Source organism: Acomys russatus, chromosome 7, assembly GCF_903995435.1.
Source record: "Acomys russatus chromosome 7, mAcoRus1.1, whole genome shotgun sequence".
Lineage (NCBI taxonomy): Eukaryota > Metazoa > Chordata > Mammalia > Rodentia > Muridae > Acomys > Acomys russatus.
This window is the reverse complement of record NC_067143.1, coordinates 56,400,183-56,424,415: the sequence shown is the minus strand read 5'-3', so window position 1 is coordinate 56,424,415 and position 24,233 is coordinate 56,400,183. Positions and strand designations below refer to the sequence as shown.

General features: G+C 39.3%; 1 protein-coding gene across 1 annotated transcript; it reads left to right on the top strand.

Annotated features, from left to right (window-relative positions):
• The first annotated feature begins 9,696 nt into the window (after positions 1-9,696).
• LOC127192006 (olfactory receptor 52B2-like) lies at positions 9,697-10,647 on the top strand. Its single transcript, XM_051149357.1, has one exon. The coding sequence runs from the start codon at positions 9,700-9,702 to the stop codon at positions 10,645-10,647; it is 948 nt and encodes a 315-aa protein (XP_051005314.1). The 5' UTR covers positions 9,697-9,699.
• The last annotated feature ends 13,586 nt before the right edge of the window (positions 10,648-24,233 follow it).

Below are 24,233 nucleotides of genomic sequence, written 5' to 3'. Positions count from 1 at the left end.
TTGTATAGAATCAAGTAAGCTTGGCTTGATGGTGGTTCATGCCTTTAATACCAGCAGTCAGGAAACGGAGGCAGGAGGATTGATCTGCGTTTGAGAGCAACCTGGCTAATATAGTCAGTTCAAGACTAACCTGAATTATAAAGCGAAACTCTGTCACAAACAAACACCAAACAACAACAACAAATAAAACTTCTTCAATAACTTCCATGGTGTCAAGTGGTTTTGAGAAAAGAAAACAAACCCCCCAAATACCACATATGTCTTTCTGCCTTCTGGGAAATTGTCTCATTCTTTACGTTTCAACTCAAGAACTACTTTGTCAGCAGGGTGATGGTAGAACACACCTTTAATTTTAGCCCTGGCTGAGGTGAGGGGCAGGAGGGAGAACTACCTTCTCTGCCAAGTCTTTCCCGTTTTCTCCAGGCAAGCCGTGGTTCCTACTTCTGCATACGTAGTTCATCTCATGAAAATGTCTACATGTTCAGAATTAGTCGTAGTAAGTTGCTCATTTCTTTGTAACCAGAAATGACTGTAAATGCCTTGAAACCAGGCGAGTATGTATCTTTCATATTTCTACCATTACATGTGAAACACGTCTGGCATTTAATGAATGTTTGGGAAGTAAGTGAAAGTACGATGACCATTCTGAGCTCAGAACATGAGTCTCTAGGATACATTGGAATGGCCAATGGCATCAGTCCACAAAACCAGTGATGGCTTAACATCACCGAGGCAAGTCAGCTCTTACTTCTCATCCCTTGGCTCTAACTCAGGCACTAGGAAGAGACAAGTCAGGGAGACATAGGACACTCTTGACAGCCCCACCATGGAGAGATATGGAATGGTATTCATGATCAGATTAGCAGAATTTTGGTACTCTCTTAGGACTCATGTTCTTGATCCTCGCTCCTTCATACTTACCTAGGAAAGGTCAGGTCCATTTCTTCAGCTACTATCTACATGGGTGAGCCCTAAACCCATGTCTACTCTAGAATTTGTGTGTGCATGCATGTGTATGTATGTGTGTGTGTGTGTGTGTGTGTGTGTTTAGACATACATATTTTTCTATTCACTGGATGTCACCTCTGGAGCAGGACTTTGATCCAGGCTGGATTGTTTTTTTTTTGTATTCCTTTTCTTGGAGAATAAATTAGGGCAATCTCACCATCTTGACCAAGCAGGTAAGCCTAGAGTTCTCTCAACATCTTCCTCTGAGGCCTGCTTTTCAATAAGAAATTATCTATCAATACTACCAGTGATGAAACTTCTTGCATAGTCATGTAGTGGAGTCATATAAAATTTCATTTGAGTATTTTTTCCATTATTTTCTGTGTATGCAAACCTGGAAAATCATTTAACATTTTTTTAGTTTTCACCTATAAAATGAATACTTTGTGGTAACTATGAGCAGTTTCTTAGAGTTATGGATAAGGTTAATGAGATAATCCATAAACATGCACACGCATGTCATTTATATAATCATTAGCTCATACTATGCAGCTAATATTTTACTAGTACTGAATTATTTGTTTAATTATAGTCTTATTTTTAATACTTTCCCTGCAAATTACTAATGAACTAAAGATAGCATTATTTCACCTCATAGTTTTAATTAGTTCTTTCTTTATTAAATTCTTACTTTCTAGCTTTTTTTTTTTTTTTTTTTTTTTTTTAAAAGACAGTTTCTCTGTGTAGCTCTGGCTGTCCTGGAACTCACTTTGTAGAATAGGCTGGCCTTGAACTCAGAGATCCACCTGCATCTGCTTCCTGAGTGCTGGGATTAAAGGTGTGCACCAGCATGCCCAGCTTTAGTTTCCTAACTGGATGTTTTAAGTTTTTTATCCTAATTACAAGTGACTCTGTGTTCAGCAGAGTTGTAAAGGGCTGAACACACTGAGCTGCTAGTTCCTGTTAGATACTAAGAGGATCATTCATTAACTACAGAATGTTTTCCATAGACTGTTCTGTAGATGTAGGCATGAAATACTAATTTATTTTTTGTAGTTTGATGTTCCTTGGTTAAATAAGAGTGGAACAACACTGTCAACAGAACAAAGTGATGGCCTACAGACTGGGAAAAGATCTTCACCAACCCTATATCTGACAAAGGCCTAATATCCAAAATATATAAAGAACTCAATAAATTAAACACCACCAACCAAATAACTCAATTAAGAAATGGGGTTCAGAATTAAACAGAGAATTCGCAACAGAGGAATATCGAATGGCTGAGAAACACTTAAAGAAATGCTCAACGTCCTTAGTCAACAGAGAAATGCAAATCAAAATGACTCTGAGATTCCATCTTACACTCATCAGAATGGCTAAGATCAAAAACTCAAGTGATAGCACATGCTGGTGAGGATGTGGAGAAAGAGGAACACTCCTTCATTGCTGGTGGGAGTGCAAACTTGTACAACCACTTTGGAATTCAGTCTGGAATTTTCTCAGAAAACTGGGAATAGGGCTTCCTCAAGACCCAGCTATTCCACTCCTTGGAATATACCCAGAAGATGCTCCAGCACACATCAAGGTCATATGCTCAACCATGTTCATAGCAGCCTTATTCGTAATAGCCAGAACATGGAAACAACCTAAATGTTCTTCAGTAGAAGAATGGATAAAGAAAGAAACTGTGATACATTTACTCTATGGGAAACTATTCAGCTATTAAAAACAAGGAAATCTTGAAATTTGCAGGTAAATGGATGGAACTAGAAATGATCATCCTGAGTGAGTTAACCCAGACCCAGAAAGATACACATGGTATCTACTCACTTATAATTGGACACTAGCCCAACATGGATGTCCTCTGAGAGTCTTCACTCAGCAGGGGATTGAGACAGATGTTGGGACTTGCTATTGGGACTCCAGGTGAGAGAGATATGAGAGAATAGGGGGAATAGAAGGACCCAGGGGTTCTAGAACCCTACAAGAAGACTGTCAGGGCTGCCAGATTTGGACCCAGGGGGCAGGGGCCATGCACAAACTACTGTGCATCCAAGGACAACACCTAGACCCTCTATTCAGATCTATCCAATGGACAGCACATTCTTCACAGTTGGGTGAAGAGTGGGACTGACTCTGACATGAACTCTGGTGCCCCCCATTTGACCATTTCCCCTTGGTGGGGAGGCCTGGTGGCACTCAGAGGAAGGGGAAACAGGCTATCCAGATGAGACCTGGTAGGCTGTTATCATATGGCAGGGGAGGAGGTCCCCTTCTGTTACAGGTCTAAGGTAGGGGAATAGGGTGAAAGAGGGAGGGAGAGGGGAATGGGAAGATACAATTGAGGAGATAACAATTGGCATGTAATCTGAGTAAATTATTTAAATAAAAATACAATTAAATAAAAAAAGAGTAGAACATACTGACATCTTTTGAATTGTATACATGACCATCCGAGAGAATATGGCATTCAGTTTTTTATTTATTCCTGTGACCTTTGATACCTTTTCCCATGTTCACATAATTATTGTTGATTACACAGCAATGTACATTTATAATATAATCTAGTTTGCATTAGTGAAAGCCTGGAAATTAGGGTCATAATTAGGGCTATAAACTAAGCATTAGTTTAATAATATGGTCCTGACTTAATCTTCCATCTTTATTTTAGAACATGTCACTGATAATAACTTATTAATGTATAACATAATAAATGGTATTCATGATGGTAATAATGACTATTATAATGTAGATATAAAGTGGTCCCCACAAAAGGCTCATGTGATAAAGACTTGGTCCCAGTGCAGCATACTTTGGTGGGACATTTTAAACATTTGAGTTAAATTAGATGAATTCTTATTTTTTCAAATTATAAAAAAGACTCTTTTTTTTTTTTTTTTTACTTTTATGTATATGAGTGTTTTGCCTGCATGCATGCATGTATGTGCACCACATGTGTGTCTGGTGCCAACAGAAGTCAGAAGATCATCAGATCTACAGGAACTGGAGTTATAGATGCTTGTGAGCAACCATGTGGGTGCTGGGAGTCAAACCCATGTCCTCTGTAAGATCAGCTAGAGTGCTTAGCTGTTGAACCAGCCATCTCTGCAGCTCCTGCAGGTGGGAGTTCTGAGATGTACGGGATTATGATGGCTCTGGTTTTATCAGTGGAGTCATCTGCTGACGGACTTATACTTTGGTGGAACTGTTGCAAAGACCACTGTTCACCTGCAGTTTCAGCATACTAGTATAAAGGCAACATATTCTCTCCATGTTCCCTCTCCTTCCCCCCTGCTCTTGTGCACATGCTCTTAGCTCCTCCCCATCTACTGTTTCTTCTTTCTTTCTACAAATTTCTATGTATATTGCAGAGTTCTGTGCATAGGTACACACTGAGTAACAGAAGCTCAGATTCCCTTATATTCGTGTACATCATTATCAGATGTATGTGCAGAGACTGTAGGAAGGGGGTTCTCTCTGGTTTCTGAGCTGGTGATCTCTGGAGACTAGCTCTGCTGGGGTTTGCTTCTGCCTAACCAAGCCAGACACTCTCTATAGAATGCTGGGGAAGAAGCTGTTTCCTGACCCAAAGGATTCTATGATGAGGTACAAATAGCACCCCACTCCACTCCAGAGCCTGCCTCCCATGTAGAGGAAGCACTTTCTCTTCAGCTGGGGTAAGCTTCTGGGCTGTTTGGGTCTGAGGATTTTTAGGTTTTCCCTGCACGATGCTGACCTTGATAGGATCTTTTGTGTCCTCTGGGGAGTGGGCTATAGCAGAAGCATCCTTTTGACGTCTTGAACTGCCATGTTGTGCAGGATTGGGACTAGAGTTATTTTCCCCAGAATATTAAAGTAGCCTAAGCTGTTGAAATATTGGAGGCAGGCATATTAAAAATTATAACTCCAGTTTGCTTAAAACATATTCACTGTTACAGAATTAGGATTTATTATAATTTTACTGGCTTTAATGGAAGAAATTTACCAAAAGAATTTAAAAATTAAGTTGTATAATCAATAATAAAATTGGTTCTATAACATGGTCTAGAATTGGTCATTATTAATTCATAAAATTATGAATATGGGCTCATGCTTCAGATATGGCTCAGTATTGTGCTGTCCCGTGCTTATCTGTATTTCAAATTTTGATCCTTTGTTCATTGTAGAGTTTTACCTATATTTTTTGTTTTTGTTTTGCTAAAATATTATTTATCTTGATTAGTGACTTTTTCACAAGATACATTTCTCACTCACTTTATCTTAGGCGATTCAACACCTGGAAGCCCAAGCCATAAAGAAATGACCTTTATTATATGTTGAATCCTTATGCAAACTTGAGACAGAAACATGGTGTGTGTACATGTGTGTGTGTGTGTGTGTGTGTGTGTTTTGAATGTGCACATGTGTGTGTGCATGCCCTTGTGCACATGTAGAGATCAGAGGGCATTCAGTACCCTGTCCTGTCACTCTCTGCCGTATTCCCTAGAGGCTGTTTCTTGCTGAATCTGGAAGACAAGCTGGTGGCCAGCAAGCTTCCGTGATGCTCTTATCTCCAACCTCCATAGCGCTGAGATTACAGACTTGAATGACCATACCTGGCTTTTTAAATGCACAGTAAGCACTTTTTCAGACAGAGCCAATGTGTAGATTTTTATTCAGAAACAGAAGGTAAAGACATTCCTGTCTGCTCAAGTCAAAGTGGATTTGGATTTTCTGTTGCCTATAATGTAGTGTGCATCACAGACAGAAGCTTCAGTTGGTTTTCCTCAAGAGTCATTCATCTTGTTTTGTGAGACAGCCTTTCAGTGAGACCTGGGGCTTGCAGAGTAATGAGGCTGGTCTCTAGCAAACCTCAGTGATTCTCCTGTCTTCACCTTCAAGCAATGGGATTGCGAGCACATGCCACCACATACAGCTCTTTCTGTGGGTGCTGGAGCTCAAATCAGATCCTCACGCTTACCTGAGTATGCCGGGGGTGCGAGATAGTAGCTTCCAAATGAGAAGATGACAGAGACAGTTTGCTGACTGAACAGTCACCCAAAACTCTCTATAATGCTGGAGCATCATCTTCAGCCTTCTGGCCCAATATATCTGACAGACATATTTGTGATGCAGGAACTATTGAGGACTTGCTTGCCCTGTCTTGGCAGAGTTTGGCTGTTGACTCTGCCTGCATCCAAGCTTGCCCTTTTTTAGGAAGAATTCTGTCTGTGGTAGAAACGAGGACATTGTTTGTCACAGTTGAAGCCATCTCCATAAGGAGGTTCCTTGATGCTCATCATCCTCTTTGAGGTAGGCTGAGGCTGGGTGTTGCCAGGAGTTAACCTGTCTCATGGTCAATGAATCTGTAAAATAATAAAGACATTTAAAATGCCATATTCTGTATGTCTCCGAGGTTTTTGAAGACCTTCTAACTATTTTACCTTATCTTTCTATAGAGTCATGTATATCTGTTGCATCTAAGATGTATAGTCTTGTGATAAAAATATACTAGTAATTGATATGATCATGATTTGATCAACTTGTATAACTTATTTATCTTAAACAGCCTGTAATTGCACTTTCAAGGAACTGGGAGTAAACTTGGTATTATAATTGAGTTCTATGGGTATAATACTTCATATTAGAGTAGAAATATATCTAATGTGTGTGAAGAATAATCTTAAATTTGAATTCTATACCAATTTTTTTCTGAAATTAAACTTATTTTACATTTATATACAAAATTATATACCAGTGATTTAAAAATAACCTTCTCAAGTCTCTCATGGGGTTGAAGACAAGATAGTTTAGTTTTATAACTAAGCTTAGTTGTTTAGGGGTTAAGATGTTTTTAGGTCTAGATAGTTGTTTTAAGTTGATAATGATGAGATATGATAGATATTGATTTCCATTCAGAATTTTAGACTCACCAAGATAGGAAAGATGTTTTCTTCAAGGCTGTCACATACAAATAGCCAAAACATTAAGAATGTGACATTTATATAATTCCTGATTGTGTCATGGTTCTTCTTGTTATAGGTAGTTTATTGTATATATGTGTAAAAATATAAATGTATTGGTAAAAAATAAAAAAATGTTTCATAAAAAGGAGGGAAAACAATGGATGTGAAAACAACAACAACAACAACAACAAAAGAAAAAAAAACAACAAAAAGATAAAGTTGTTCTTCATAATGTTTGATTTTTATTTTAACATTGGATGGATTTGTTATGATGACTTAAAATAAATTAACACAGTTAAAAATAAAAAGATCCTCATGCTTTTTGGGCAGGTACATTACAGAGTGTTATCATCTGTATCCTGTATCAGCTTCTATACATTAAAAAACCAAAAGCAAAACATTTCATTGCAATGTAGGTACCCTAACCTGTAGCCTAATGGTGGTTATTAAGTCATACAGCTAATTTGATACCGCAGGAATGTAGATGTCTGTAGATTCTCTTGCTGTTGCTTTAATTTCAGAAAGTAGATGGCAGACGTTACTGAAAAGAAACATCATAGAGCTAAAACTTTAAAAAGTGCCAAGCCATGGTAGAGCATGCCAGCAGCATCAGGAGGCAGAGACAGGTGAGGTTCTGAGTTTGAGGGCAACCTAGTCTACAGAGTGAGTTCTGGGACAGCCAGGGCTACACAGAGAAACCCTGTCTCAAAAACCAAAACCAAAACCAAAACCAAAGGCAAAATAAAAGCCCAAAACAAAACAAACCTAAACAAAAACCCTGAATCAAACCAAACCAAGCAAGCAAACAAACAGAAAAACAACAGAACCAACAAACGTTTAAAAGCTATTGCTGTTGCTCTCCAAAGCGGCCTTAGAAAGTTCCCTGTCTCAGTACTGGAAACTGTTTTCTTATGTTTTTAAAATGACATAGTTTATTTCTTTAAATTCTATATGATTTTAATTTCTTTAAATGTTATGGGCTTGAACATCTGTTCATATATATAGACTGATTGTGTCATAGTATATGTCACCCACTTTGATTCTTTGCATGTTTGAAAATATTTATTTATGTATTTCACCAACTTTTAATATTTCAGGACATTAATCTTTTTCTTATTGCAAGCTTCATATATATCTTTCTTCTAGAATTTTTTGATATCCTCCAATCCTTTCTTTCTTTCTTTCTTTCTTTCTTTCTTTCTTTCTTTCTTTCTTTCTCTTTTTTAACAAAACTGTCAGTCAGTTGCTACTTTTTATGGGATTTGGTTCTCTTATTTTACTTAGATCTTTCAAATGCCAAAAATGTTTTACTTTGAAACACTTATTTTGATTTTAAATATTTTTATAGTTTTGCTATTTAGGCACAATGCCTTGTTGTCAATTTCTATTTGTTCACTTAATGAGTCGGGAAATAATCTTATTCTCTTACAAAATGACATAGTCAAATATCCCAACAACATTAATTGAATAGATGTTTTCCCCCATTAGACTGAAATTGTAAATTCAAAATTTATTTATTTATTTATTTTGCAAAGTTATTTCTACTAGTTGTTTGGATTTCTGTTTAGATGTTCTGAGTCATTCACTAACAGGAATTAGTATCGACTTGGTGTTTTTCTGCGAGGCACTATGTGAGGCAGTCTGTAGTGTAAATTGTATTTTATTTAATTCTGACAAGAAAAGTATGACGCACTCAAAATTATAGATCATGCCAAATTTCTAAAATGTAAAAAACTTGTATTTTGAAAATAAATTAGTAACAAAAATTTAGACACTTCGGATGTAAACTGAGCGGGGCTTCTTGGGTGGTAATAGATAGGATAAAAACTGGATGGCTTTCAAGGCAGAAAAATTTGTTCTGGATCAGGAAAGTGCTTGCCAAAAGTGATGAAAACTGGAAAACGCAAGTTCTGAATGGAGCAGGTAACACTGTAAATTAGCTTTGACAATGTGTCTAAAGATGGAAAAAAAAAAAAAAGCGATGTAGGATTGTGGAAGGCTTTCTTTGTTTAAAGAGTGTTGGCTTTATCTTGTAAGTTGATGGGGTTATTTAAAAATAATAGGGACTGGGGAGGGAGATGGCTCAGTGGACAGGAGTGCTTGCGAAAGCAGGAGGACCTGGGTTTGCACCTCCAGCACCCATGTAATTAGTTGGGCACGTGTGTAAGCACTTGTAACTCCAGTATTAGGAGACAGAACAGGAGGATCCTGTGTGTTTGGTTGCCACTCAGCTAAAACTACGTGCTTTCAGTGCAGTGTCAGGTCTCAAAAAAGTGGAGAGTGACCAAGAGGCACCTGATGTCTTCTTCCTCTAGCCTTCTCATGCATATGTGTGTGAGTACACACACACACACACACACACACACACACACACACACACACACACACACACACCACACTCCTTGCACCCATACCTCACACATACCAAAACAAGCCAAACCATAGAACATTTTGCTTAGAGCCTGTCACCAACCCTGTATCAGAGCTGCTGAGTGTAAAGGGGTGACAACAGGAAGCCTTGGCTGGCACAGCAGGCAGCTGTAATGGAATGGGTGAATGATCAAAGTCTGGGAAAGAGTCATGTGGAAGTGAGAACACCGATGTGTATGTGGGTTCCAGACATTGCTGAGGTATGGTAAGGAATACTTGTTTGTATTTGCAATGCTAAGGTGGGAAGTGGAACAGTAACATACACTTTGAGTCACCCTGATGTTTGCTGGCCCTCTGCCAGAATGCACAGCTGCTCTCCACACTTAATTGTTTACTTAAATTGTTTGGTCTTCACAGGGCGACTCCAAAAGCAAGCATGCTTGGAGATAACTTCACCATCATCCATCCAACTGTTTTCATCCTACTTGGGATCCCAGGCCTGGAGCAGTACCACACCTGGCTTTCTATCCCTTTTTGTCTCATGTATATCACAGCAGTCTTGGGAAATGGGGCCCTCATCCTGGTGGTCCTGAGTGAACGCACCCTCCATGAGCCCATGTATGTCTTTCTATCCATGCTGGCTGGCACTGACATTCTCCTGTCGACTACCACTGTGCCCAAGGCCTTGGCTATCTTTTGGTTCCATGATGGGGAGATCCCCTTTGATGCTTGCATTGCTCAGATGTTTTTCATCCATGTTGCTTTTGTGGCCGAGTCAGGAATCCTTCTGGCCATGGCATTTGACCGCTATGTGGCTATTTGTACTCCTTTGAGATACTCAGCCATCTTAACTCCTATGGCAATTGGAAAAATGACCCTGGCCATCTGGGGACGGAGCGTCGGAACCATTTTCCCTATCATATTCCTGCTAAAGAGGCTGCCGTACTGCAGGACCAATGTTATTCCACACTCATACTGTGAGCATATTGGTGTAGCCAGATTGGCTTGTGCTGACATCACCGTCAATATCTGGTATGGCTTCTCAGTGCCAATGGCTTCAGTTTTGGTAGATGTTGCACTCATCGGTATTTCTTACACTTTGATCCTCCAGGCTGTGTTTAGACTTCCTTCCCAGGATGCCAGGCACAAGGCTCTCAACACCTGTGGGTCCCACATTGGAGTCATCCTCCTCTTCTTCATACCATCATTTTTTACTTTCCTTACTCATCGCTTTGGCAAGAATATCCCCCACCATGTACACATTCTTCTAGCCAACCTCTATGTGTTAGTTCCCCCCATGCTTAACCCTATCATCTATGGTGCTAAGACCAAGCAAATTAGGGACAGCATGATGCAAACGTTGTCAGTTGTGTGGAAGCCTTGAGAGCAGTCACAGTTCATAATGCCATTGCAGTTTCTCTTACCAAAAGGAGACAAAGAGAACTTTCCAGGAAGTCCCCATGTTCAGGAGCTGTGTTGTCTGTTGCAGAAAGCAAATTCATGGCAGAATAAAACATATATGAGTTTGAATCTTGGTTCTATTACATTCTGATTGTGAGCCATGGGGAGTTAATATATATTTTTTTTTTTTTGGAAATTTAATCTTAACCTATAAAATAAAAACTTCTACCTGGGTCCTAAGCTGAGTATTTGGACCACTTGGTTTAATGCCTGGCATTATACGGGTTCTCAATAGTGGCAATTCTATCTTTAAAGCATGTTGGCTGAAAAAGATATTTTCAATTTTACTTGTGTGAAATTTCTAGTGTGTCCAGAGGCCTCTCTCTCCTCTCAAGCTTGCCTTCTCAGACTACACCACAGTCACCCTCTTGTCCAGCATCATGGCTGCCATTCACTACACAGCTGTAGTAAATATAAAATTAGATGAAAATATAACACAGTGCCTTGAGAAACACCAGAGTGTTTAAATATGTTAAGGTTGGGATTGGTTGCATTTACATGTAAAGGAATTTGGTCATTATTATACATAAACATCTGCTTCTTTGTCTAGCAAGTGGGGCATGTGAAGCAGCATAGGCACAAGGCAGAGAGTACAAAGTGTCTGGGCTGAATGCATGAGCACAGAACAAACGTGAGCAGATCACACTGGTAATATCAAAATGAAAAGGTATTTATACATTCTGATTCTAGGTCCATTATACTTTTTTCCTCTAATCAGTTATCTGGCTTTAAATCTGACAAAGTCAGTTGTCTGGCTTTAAATCTCATTAAATTATGACGATTTCCAAATTAATAATTCCAGCTTAGTCTTTTCCTTTGAGATCCACATTCATATATTCAGCCTTCTTTTTTAATAACCTAATTCCATTCTTGACAATTTTATATATTATATATAATACATTTTGATTGCTTTCTCACCCACATTTTTTTAAAAGTTAAAAGAAAACACGTGTATGGGTGTTTTTTGCCTGCATATGTGTCTGTGCATCATGTACATGCTCAGTGCCAAGAGAGGCCAAAAGAGGGTGCCAGATTTCCTGGAACTGGAGTTACAAATTGTGTGGGCTGGGAACTGAACCCAAGGCCTCTACAAGAATAGTCAGTATTCTTAACTGCTGAACCTTCTCTCCAGCGCTCACCCCTTGTTATATCCTTATTTCTCCCACATTTTAGTCCTTTTTAAAATGTTCATCCTTTTTTGTTGTCTTGTGACCCATTGAATTTACCTAGGGGTACCTGTGCCCATGAGTTTGGAACTACCATGGAGCATGGTGGGCTCAGCAGTATAGATATCTAAGATTCTAGGCAGAGAGCTGTCACTGTCTTCAGTTATATTGAACTATCTCTTAGCAGTTCCCTTTCTGGGTCTCACAGGCATCTCAGAATAAAAACATCTACATTAGAAAGAATAGCCTAGGATATTCGATGTAACAAACCATAAAATCTCAGAAAAATTAGCGAAAAAAACATTGCTATTTCATTTAAAACGTTGTTTGCGGCAACAGGAACTCTTCTTCATGTAGTGGCTGCTGTGGTTAAAATGTGAAATGTCATTTATAGTCTCATGTTCTTGAACACCCAGTCTTCTTCTTTGTGCTAAACTGTTGGACTAAGAGTTATATTCACTCTTGCTTTCTTTTTCTTTTTTGAGTCCATGTCTTGTTATGTAGCCCGAGTTGGTCTAAGTCACCATTGCAGACTGGGTTGGCCTCAAATTTGCAACCTTGAGTGTTGGAATTACAGCCACTATGCCTGGAGGCCTCTCATGGTATGATTCCATTGAGTGCCAATCAGCACACCCAACGTCTCCTAGAGACATAATTCTTAACTTTTCCTTGATAACCTCTGTGTCCACCCCTCTAACTTACTGGAGGATAATTGGGAGTTGTAATGCTTTATTGAGAAGGTCTTACATTTACTTTGACCTTTGCTGTTAATTGCTTTATATGAAGTGTTTATTGGGTGCCACACCCATAACACAAACTTCTTCCTTATACATTTTATTTAACTGAGATGTTTGGTTGGGATAGTTTTGTTTGAAGCTTTGAAAAAAATAACTTCTTATTGTTTGACATTTATGTAGAAGCAGTGAGTTTTTTCCATTTCAATAGAGTTTAGTTTATTTTTAATCTAATATGTCTCTCCCCATAACATATGTGGATCCCAGTCTGTGAAATGTGGGAATTAGGTTATATGTAGAAGGGGATTAAGATTGTCAAACAACAGACCTTAAAACAATAATATTACCCTGAGTTTTGGGATTGAAATCTAATTTAGCCACAAGGGTCCAGCAAATGACAAAGAACCCCAGAGGTGTTGAGATTAGTGTGGTGAATAGGAAAGATGCAACCATTGCCAGTGTTGGAGATGAATCCGTACATCAAGCCAAGACATGTGGGCGTGTATGTGTGTGTGTGTGTGTGTGTGTCAGTGTGTCAGATTCTCCCAAGGTTTGCAGAGTTATCTCCAGAAAGGCTCACAGCCCTGCCCACACCTGCCTTTATTTTAGCTTCAAGAAACATATTTCAGACTTCTGACCTGACGGACTGGAAGAGAACAAAGACATTATTTCAAGCCACTAAGTCTGTGGTAATTAGTTGCGTTGGCTGTAGGAATCCAGCACACCCACCATTTACATCTTGGAAAGTGGCCAATTATTTCTGTATATTTTCTGCCCAGTTCTCATTTAGTTACCTCGGAAATGTAGCCAACACATGCTGTCAGCATCTCTTCTGTTAGTGCTGTGAGTTTAGGCAGCAGGAGGCCTGACCTCACAGGACTCGATACCCATGAACCAACTGTCACCTCATTCACTGAGCTCTCTTTAGTTTCTCAGCTGCTATTAAAATTTCATGACCATCATGTAAACTTCCAGCCATGAAGGAGATGAATGATTACAGCACACACAGTTCTGTTAAGTACCAACTCCTTAGGATAAAGGTTTCTGGGAAGTTATGGGGGACTTAGTAATCTCGCCTCTAGATGGGTCCACATGAGGCTGTCATCAAGAATCGTGGGAAGAGGTAATGTGTGCTCCTTTCACATTAAGGGCATTAGGTACGCTGCAGATTCCCCATGACCTCTGGAGGACAGACAGCAGCACTTAAAGTGAGATGGTTTTCGAAGTCCCGGTAAACACATCAGGGACCACCACCAGCAGTCATTCAGCCAGAAAGGTCACAGTATTTTACTGTGTGTGTGTGTGTACAGCATAATGTTTTGTTTCACTAAGCAGCTCGACATTTGAAGTTGTTTTCTTTCTAACACCGGTGCTGAATTATTTTGATTCTTAGAACTGTTGTGTGCCAAGAAGTAGATTTAAGAGGGGTCTCAAAGAACAGTGCAGTTGTGTTTGAGCACTGCAACACTGCCCATGGACTGCTATTTGTATGCTTCATCAGGTGGACAACTGGGTTAGTCAGAGTGGTTTCAGCGTTCATCTTTCATCCCTAGCTCTTGTGTTTTAGAATCTAAAATTGCAGGTCATGGATGAAGACCTGCAGCTTTTCTCCTACAAATACCTGAACGTGGCTCTCAGATTCACCCAGCCTGATTTAAGTGCTGATTACTTGTGGCTGTGTTGTAGTTTTTGACCTCCTTGTGTCATTCTGTACTAAGTTGCGTAGTTCTGATTTCCTCATGAGTTTTACCATTGTTCTACATCCATCGCCTGTTTCCTAGGTAGCTCATTGTCAAGTGTGGATTCACCCATTGATGTCTTTGAAGGCTGCCTTAGTTCACAGTTGTGTGTGTGTGTGTGTGTGTGTCTGTGTGTCTTCAGACAAGTTCTTTCTATATAGTTCAGCCTAGTCTCAAACTTATGATTCTCTTTCCTCTACATCTTAAGTATTGGGATTTCAGGTGTGTGCCACTCTACCCACCTACAGTATTTTTATTTACAGGATAGTACACCAACTTTACTTTCTCTGACCATTTGAGACATCCATAGTGAATTTGTTAGGTAGCTGCAGGAATGGGCTCTCTGTGATAGACACACTGTTTTGTTCCTAGTTATACGAACATTAAAAATAGTATAAGTTTATTTCAATGCTATAAAAAGACATTTAGAATACTTTCAGCAAGCTTTGCCTTTTGTTGCAAAATAAATTACTACTCTATGGAAATCATATTTAGTCATAGTCTCGTCTACCTCTTCTATCTCCTCTTTCTTTCTCCCCACCCTCCTTTCTTTCTTACTTTTCTCTGGTGTTAAGGATCACATCTAGGGTCCCAGGCACACTAAGCACACACTGCAACACAGGGCTAACCCTCAAATGTCTGTTGGTTTTCTGAACATTATAGTCACATAGAGAAGTGTTAACCTTGTCCATGCACAGATGAGGAAAGAAGAATGGAGAGGTTGGTAAATTGTAAATAATGTGATTTATTCCTTCTTGGCCTTGCAATTGTTGACAGAACACAAGTTGTTCAAGCAGAATTAGAATTTATTGGTTTATAGGATAGAAGGAAAGTCTTAGGAACTAGATATTTGCTCATTCAGGTAGGATGTTAGGTCTTCATTTTGAATCAGATCTTGTATAATCATATAATGTTTCCAGGTTGTCTTATCAGAAGGAATCATGGTCAATATACTGTGAGTGACTTCGAAAGTCATCTTCCATTCAGGTGATGTGTATGTACAGATTCCTTTTTAGGGTGTAGAATATTGAAGTGCTTTGACAGTATGGAATATGTAAATGCTGAATCTTTTCTCCCACTCCCTCTCCATTGCTAGTATATTACATTATAATCATTATTTTAAATAATATTTTTAATTAATTAATTAATTAATTAATTAATTAACTTTACATCCTAACTCTAGCCCCCTCCCTCCTCTCCTCTCGGTCCCACCCTCCCTTCTTCTTTCCCCTATCCACCACCCCTACCCCTCAGAAAAGGGGAGTCCCCCCCCACATACCCATCCCAGCATATCAAGTTGCATCAGGACTGCACACATTCTCTTCTACAGTAGCCTGGTAAGGAAGCCCTGCCAGGGGGAAGTGATCAAATGGATGCAACAGAGTCCTTGTAAGAGACAGCCTCCATTTCCCTTACTAGGAGTTCCACATGAAGACTAAACTGCTCATTTGGTACATTTGTGTAGGGGGCCTAGACCCAGTCTATACCTGGTCCTTGGTTGGTGCTTCAGTCTCCACAAACCCTCCCTGGACCTAGGTTAGTTGGCTCTTTTGGTCTTCTTGTGGAGCTCCTGTCCACTCTGGATCTTTCTATCCTTCCCCCCACTCTTCCACAAGGCTCCCTGCACTCCACCCAATGCTTGGCTGTGAGTCTCAGTATCTTTTTCCATCCATTGCTGGATGGAACCTCATAGAAGACAGTCATACTATGCTCTCTTTGGCAAGCATAACAGAATGTCCTTAATAGTGTTGGGGCTGGCTCTTGTGGTGTGGCCTCGTTGGTTGGACATTCCCCCAATCTTTGCTCTATCTTTATGCCTGCACATCTTGTTGGCAGGGTACATTTTGGGTCGAAGTTGTTATGGGTGGACTGGTGTTGTTCCCCCTTCACTAGGAGTCCTGTCTGGCTAGAGGGTGGCCACTTTAATCTCCATATCCCCAATTACTAGAGGTCTCACATAGAATCACCCCCATATCCCCCAGGAGCCTACCCGGTCATAGGTCCCCAGCCAGTTTCAGAGTTCATGAGTTCCTTACTCATGGTTTTTCTTCTTTCTGCAATCCCTCTGTCTTCCTGTAACCCCCGCCCCTACATCTAATACCCACTTTCATGTCCCCATTTCCTTCAGCACTCCCTCACCTATCCTGCTCCCTTTCTTAAAGCATTTCCTTTATTATATTTCCCTCTTCTCAGTGAGATTTAAGCTCCCTCCCTTTTGTCCTCCTTGTTACTTAGCTTCTTGGGTCTAAGAATTATAGTACGGTTATTCTGCACTATATGGCTAATTATGCTTATAAGTAAGTACATACCACATGTGTCATTTTGGGTTGGGTTACCTCACTCAGGATAATCTTTTCTAGATCCATCCATTTTCCTGCAAGTTTCATTATTTCTTTGTTTTTAATAGCTGAGTAGTATTCAATTGTGTAAATGTACCACAATTTCTTTACCCATTCTTTGGTTGAAGGACATTTGGGTTGTTTCTACTTTTTGGCTATTACAAATAAAGCTGCTATGAACATTTGAGCAAATGTCCTTGTGGTGGATCATCTATTGTGCATATATCCCAGAGTGGTATAGCTGGGTCTTGAGGTAGAGCTATTTCCAATTTTCTGAGAAACCTCCAGATTGATTTCCAAAGTGGTTGTAGAAGTTTGCATTCCAACCACCAATGGAGGAGTGTTCCCCTTTCTCCACATCCTTGCCAACATGTGCTGTCACATGTTTCCTTAATTTCTTTCTCAGCCCGTTTGTTATTTGTATAAATGATGGTATAAATGATTTTTTGAGTTGATTTTGTATCTAGCCACTTTTCTGAAGGTGCTTATCAGCTGTAGGAGTTCCCTGCAAGAATATACTATCATATCATATATGAATAGAGATACTTTGACTTCTTCCTTTCCAATCTGCATCCCCTTGATCTCCTTTAGTTGTCTTATTGCTCTAGCGAGGACTTCAAGCACTATATTGAAGAGATACATAGGGAGTGGACAACTTTGTTATGTTCCCAATTTTAGTAGAATTGCTTTAAGTTTCTCTTTATTTATTTTGATGTTGGCTAGTGGCTTGCTGTATATTGCCTTTGTTTTGTTTAGGTATGTACTTTGTATTCCTGATCTCTTCAAGATTTTAAAAACGAAGGAATGTTAGATTTTGTCAAAAGCATTTTAGGCATCTAATGATATAATAATGTGGGTTTTTTTCTTTCAGTTTGTTTATATGGTAGATTATGTTAATGGTTTTTTGTTTGTTGAACCATCCCTGCATCTCTGGGATGAAGCCTACTTGATCATGATGGATGATACTTTTGGTGTGTTCCTGGATTCAGTTTGTGAGTATTTTATTGTTTGGTTTTTTTGTTTGTTTGTTTTTTGAGATAGGGTTTCTCTGTGTAGCCTTGGCTGTCTTGGACTTACTTTGTAGACCAGGTTGGCCTTGAACTCACAGAGATCTTCCTGCCTCTGCCTTCCAAGTGCTGGGATTAAAAGTGTGTGCCATCACTGCTTGCCTTTTTTGAGTATTTTTATGTCAATGTTCATAAAGGAAATTGTTCTGAAATTCTCTTTCTTTGTTGGGTAGTTGTATGGTTTAGGTATCAAGGTGACTGTAGCCTCATAGAATGACCTTGGCAGTGTTCTTCTGGTTCTATTTTGTGAAATAGTTTGAGGAGTATTTGTATTAGCTCTTTTTTGAAAGTCTGGTAGAATTCTGTGCTGAAACCATCTGGCCATTGGCTTTTTTTTGCTTCAGAGACTTTTAATGATTACTTCTATTTCTTTAGGGGTTATAGGTCTATTTAAATTGTTTGCCCGATCTTAATTTAATGTTACTAAGTAGTATCTATCAAGAAAACTATCCATTTCATTTAGATTTTCTAATTTTGTGGCATACAGCCTTTTGAAGTAAGACCTAATGAGTCTTTGGATTTCTTTAGTGTCTCTTCTTATGTCCCCCTTTTCATTTCTGATTTTGTTAATTTTAATACTCTCCCTCTACCTTTGAGTTAGTTTGGCTAAAGGTTTGCCTATCTTGTTAATTTTCTCAAAGATACAGTTCTTGATTTTTGTTTTGGTTTTTTGATTCTTTGTGTTTTCCTTTTTGTTGCTACTTTATTGATTTCAGCCCTGAGTTTGAATATTTCCTGCACTCTACTCCTCTTGACTGTGTTTTCTTCTTTTTGTTCTACAGCTTTCTGGTGTTCTTTTTAATTGCTAGTATGAGATCTCTCCACTTTCTTTATCAAGGCACTTAGTGCTATGAACTTTCCTCTTAGCAATGCTTTCATTTTGTCCGATAAGTATGGATATGTTGTACCTTCATTTTCATTGAATTCTAGAAAGTCTTTTTTAGTTCCTCCATGACCCAGTGATCATTGAGTAGAGAGTTGTTCAGTTTCCATGAGTTTGTAGTCATTTTGTAGTTTCTGTTGTTGTTGAAGTCCAGCTTTAATCCATGGTGTTCTGATGGGATACAATGTGTTATCTCAATTTTCTTACATCTGTTGAGGCTTGCTTTGTTACTGAGTATGTAGTCATTTTGGGAGAAGGTTCAATGTGGTGCTGAGAAGAAGGTATATCTTTTGTGTTTGAATGGAATGTTCTATAAATATCTGTTAGGTACAATTGACTCATAACCTCGGTTAGTTTCATTATTTCCCTGTTTAGTTTCTGTCTTGATGATCTGTCCATTGATGAGAGAGGTGTGTTGAAGTCTTCTACTATTAATGTGTGGGGTTTGGGTGTGATTCAAGCTTTAGTAATGCTTCTTTTATGGATATGGGTGCCTTTGTATTTGAGGCATAGATGTTCTAGAATTGAGACATTATTGGGTGTATTTTTCCTGTGATGAGTATGAGTATGCCCTTCCCCATCTCTTTTGATTAATTTTGGTTGAAATTCTATTTTATTAGATATCAGAGTAGCTACTCCAGCTTGCTCCATGTGTCTGTTTGCTTGGAAAACCATTGCTCTGAGGTAATGCTTGTATTTGTTGCTGAGGGGTGTTTCTTGTATACAGAAGAATGATGGAGCCTGTTTTCACACCCATCCTGTAGCCTGGGTCTTTTTTTTTTTTCTTTCAAGACAGGGGTTCTCTGTCCTGGCTGTCCTGGACTTACTTTGTAGACCAGGCTGGCCTCAAACTCACAGGGATCCACCTACCTCTGCCTCCAAGAGTGTTTGGATTACAGGTGTGTACCACTGTGTCTGGCTTAGTCTGTGTCTTTTTATTGGTGAATTGAGACCATTGATGTTGAGAGATATTAACGACCAAAGATTGTTCATTCCAGTTATTTTGATGTTGATGGTGTTAGTATGTGTGTGAGATTGTGTATATTTCCCTTCTTTCATTTCCTGTGTTTTCTTAGATGTAGTTACTCTCTTTGGGCTGGACTTTATCTTCTAGAAGTTTCTGCAGGACTGGATTTGTGGATAGATACTGTTTAAATTTGGTTTTGTCTTGGAATATCTTGTTTTCTCTATCTATGGTGATTGAGAATTTTGCTGTGGATACTAGTCTTGGCTGACATCTATGATTTTTTTTAGACTTTGCAAGACATCTGCCCAGACCCTTCCAGCTTTTAGAGTCTCTGATGAGAAGTCAGGTGTAATTGTGATATGTCTGTCTTTATATGTTACTTGGCCCTTTTCCCTTGCAGCTTTCAATATTCTTTCTTTGTTCTCCAGATTAATTGTAGGTAGGAGGATTCTCTTTTCTGGTCCAGGTTCTGTAAGCTTCTAGTATGTTTTTAGGTGTCTCTTTCTTTAGGTTGGGGAAATTTTCTTTTATGATTTTGTTGAAAATATATTCTGGTCCGTAGAGTTGGGACTTTTCACCTTCTTCTATTCCTATTAAATGTAGGTTTGGTCTTTTCATAGTATTCCAGATTTCCTGGATGTTTTGTGTCAGGAGGTTTTTTTAGCTTTAACATTTTCTTTGACTGATGTATTAATTTGTTCTATCATATCTTCTATACCTGAGAGTCTCTCTTCTATCTCTTGGATTCTGTTACAGATGCCTGCCTCTGTTGTTCCTGTTCTCTTCCCTAGGTTTTCTATCTCCAGGATTCCTTCAGAGTGTGCTTTCTTTATTACTTCTATTTATAAATTCAGATTTTGGACCTTTTTATTCATTTCCTTCACCTGTTTAAATGTGTTTTCCTGTATTTCTTGAAGAGATTTATCTATTTAATTTTAAAAGGCCTCTATAATCTTCAGGAGACTGGATTTAAGGTAATTTTCTTGTTCTTTACCTGGCCTTGCTGTAGCACGAAACTTCAGTTCTGTTATTGCCTTATTGCCCAGGCTCTTGTTACTTGTGTTGTTGTGGGGCCGTTAGCCATCTGGTTATTTCTGGTATTTGCTGGTGGTCTATGGGTGCTGCTGGTTTCTGGGAATACACATAGGTATGAGGCCCAGTAGATGAGTAGATGATGGACACAGGGAGCTAGGCATAGTTTATCACTGTTGTGTTTGCCCAGTGGTCTGGTGCAAGCTGGGGGCTGGCACAGCTGATGTCCTCTAGGTATCAGGGCACTCGACTGGGAATGGGGTGTACAGGGGACTGGACAGAGTTCTCCACTGCTAGGTTTGTCAGGAGAGCAGGGCAGGCTGGAAATGTGATCTGCACTGTCTTACCTGATGGTGCCTGGAGGCCTATTGGCCTCTGGGTATGCAGGTAGGGGTGATGCCCAGTAGATGGAGGGTACAAGGAGCTGGGCAGGAGCCGGATGTAAACCACTACTCCTGTGTTTGACCAGCACCCAGTGGAAGCAGGGAGCTGGCACTTAAGAGATCTTTTTGTTTTGTTTTGTTTTGTTTTTGTTTTTGTTTTTCGAGACAGGGTCTCTCTATGTAGCCTTGACTGTCTTGGACTCACTCTGTAGACCAGGCTGGCCTTGAATTCACAGCGATCCACCTGCCTCTGCCTCCCGAGTGCTGGGATTAAAGGCCTGCACCACCACTGCCCAGCTATTATATCATATTATATATGTTATATTATACTCTTATGTATAAGATCTCTTTCATATGAAAAATGTCATCCTGATTTTGTGCATCCAGTTGATTGACAAAATGACTTCTTGCCATTAAGGGATTTCTTCAGGACAAATTGGAGTGCATCACATACAACAGCAAACACTTGTGAAGTAAAGGATAAGAAATAGGATACCTAGAGTATCTTCATTGACATTTGTTAAAGCTCAGGAGTGAGGAAGCAAAAAAAAAAAAAAAAAAAAAAAAAAAAAAAGACAAGTCAAAAGGAAGACTGTCCCCTGCCCCCAGCTTCTTCTCAGCAGAGACAATTTCATGATCTGTCTGCCTCAACTTTTGGTTATATCTAAACAGTTTTTCACATGTCCTGGGAAAATAGCACATTTTTTGGTTAGATGAAAAATTTTATTAGTATTAAGATAAACATTTTTCTTTGTTTCTTAGTCATAATCAGTACATGGTTATGAATGTTAGAATAGGTTATAGCCTTATATATGGTCTGAAACAAAGTATAACTTTGTAGGCTTCTAGGGGACAAACGAACATTTATAAAGTATGGTGTGACAGTTTACTAAACTTAACATCCTTGCCGAAAGGCAAAGTCAGAGCCGCTTAAAACATGTTGTGCCAAGTATGCTTGTATTGTTTTGGCTCACTTAAATAGCATGATGTCTCCCTGGAGAGGCACAGCCAGCCATGGCAAAGTACAGACATTATTTCAGCAAAGTGGTCTAATAAGCTGCCAGAAGTGCATGGAACCTCTTCCTGGAAGGAAGGCTTCTCATTCAGTTGGTACTAGGGCTTCAGCCTTTCCCTTCCTCCAGAATGGGATTCCTAGGGAAAGTTGAATTCTCAGGAGTCTGTTGTTTCAAAACCTTTTGCCAAAGGGAGGGTCTTAAGTGTTTCTGATATTTCCTCTCCCACCAGCGTGATGACAACTATTTTAATGCATTTGGCAGATGTAGAGTGAACATTGTTTGTACCTTTCCTTTGGAGGCCAGCTTCTGCTCAGTTTCCTGCATTCCTGTTAAGTACCTTAATTTGCAAGTAGGGGAAAAAAAGGATATCCTGATAGCCAAAGGGAAAGGCAGAGTGTCTCTGTTAGATATTTCCTCTCTTTTTGTTTTGGATTGCTTTACCTATTCCGGGTTTTATTTATTTATTTATTTATTTATTTATTTATTTATTTATTTATTTTTCTATATGAAATTGAGTATTGTCTTTTCAAGGTCTGTAAACAATTGTCCTGTAATTTTGGTAGGGATTGCAACAGATCTGTGGATTGACTTTGGTAGGATAAGCATTTTTACTATGTTAATTCTACCAATCCATAAGCATGGGAGATCTTTCCATATTTGGATATTTTCTTCAGTTTCTTTCTTTAAAGATTTGAAGTGTTTGACTTACAAGTCTTGTTTGCTTGGTTAGAGTTACCCCAAAATATTTTATATTATTTATGGCTATTGTGAAGGCTGTTGTATCCCTAATTTCTTTCTCAGTCCATTTGTTGTTGATATATAAGAAGACTACTGATATTTTTAGTTAATCTTGTATCTAGCCACATTACTGAAAGTGTGTACCAGGTATCAGAGTTCTATGGTAGAATTTTTGGGGTTGCTCATGTATATTATCATATGGAAACCAATCTGGCAATTCCTCAGAAAATTTGGAATTGATCTACGTTAAGACCCAACTGTAGCAGTCTTGGGACTATATCCAAAGGATACTCCATCCTATCGCAAGGACAGTTGCTCAACCATGTTCATTGTGGCTTTATTCATAATAGCCAGAAACTGAAACAATGGAGATAGATATCCATCAATAGAAGAATTAATAAAGAAGATGTGGCACATTTACACAATGGGGCATTACTCAGCTGTTAGGAAAATTACATCATGACATTTTCAGGCAAATGGGTGAAATTAGAAAAAAATCATCCTGATTGAGGCAACCCAGACCCAAAAGGACAAACATGATATGATATAGACTCACTTATAGTTTTTTTTTTGAGACAGATTTCTCTGTGTAGCCTTGGCTGTCCTACACTCACATTGTAGACCAGGTTGACCTCAGACTCAGAGAGATCAGCCTGCCTCTGCCTCCCCTATTCCTAGGATTACAAGCATGTGCCGCTGCAATATGCACTCACTTATAAGTGGATATTAACTGCAAAGTAAACGATAATTATGCTGCAATCCATAGACCCAGAGAGGCTAAGTGACAAGAAGGGCTCAGGGGAGGATGCGAGAATATACCCTGGTAAGGGGAAATAGACTAGATCTGCAGATAGACTGAGGGTAGGTAGGGATGGGAACAGGAAGGATATCAGGAGGGTGCCGGAAGTATGGAAGGAGAAAGCACTGGGAGAGATGACTGGAATGGGGGCATTTAGGGACAATGTGGAAGCCTAGTACAGTGGAAACTTCATGGAACCTATGAGGGTGACTCTACTGAGGACTCCTAGTAATGGAGGATACAGAGTCTGAACCAGCCATCTTCTATAACCAGGCAAGGATTCCAGTGGTGGGACTGGGACACCAACCCAGCCATAAAACCTGTCCTAACTGCAGGATGTGTTGGGGCAACAGTGGCTTAGAGCTTGTGGGCGTGGCCAACCAATCGCTGAGCTAACTTGAAGCCCATTTTCCACATCTGCAGAATTTACAAAGAGCTACACTTGCATCATAGGGTGTCACAGGAAGTGAGAATTAACATTTATGAAAAGCCTCCAGTAGCACTTTGAATATGCAGTGCACTATCCAAAGTAGATGAGCTTGAGTTGATGCCCCTGGACATTGGGAGAGATTGAATCTTAACAAGGTATTATGGGCTTTCTTTTTCCTGAAATACTGTGTTTAGTGTTCTGGCATATACAATCAGT

What these genes read in the sequence shown, in the direction of transcription:
- LOC127192006 (XM_051149357.1), top strand. Translation starts at nt 9,700, where the DNA reads ATGCTTGGAGATAACTTCACCATCATCCATCCAACTGTTTTCATCCTA.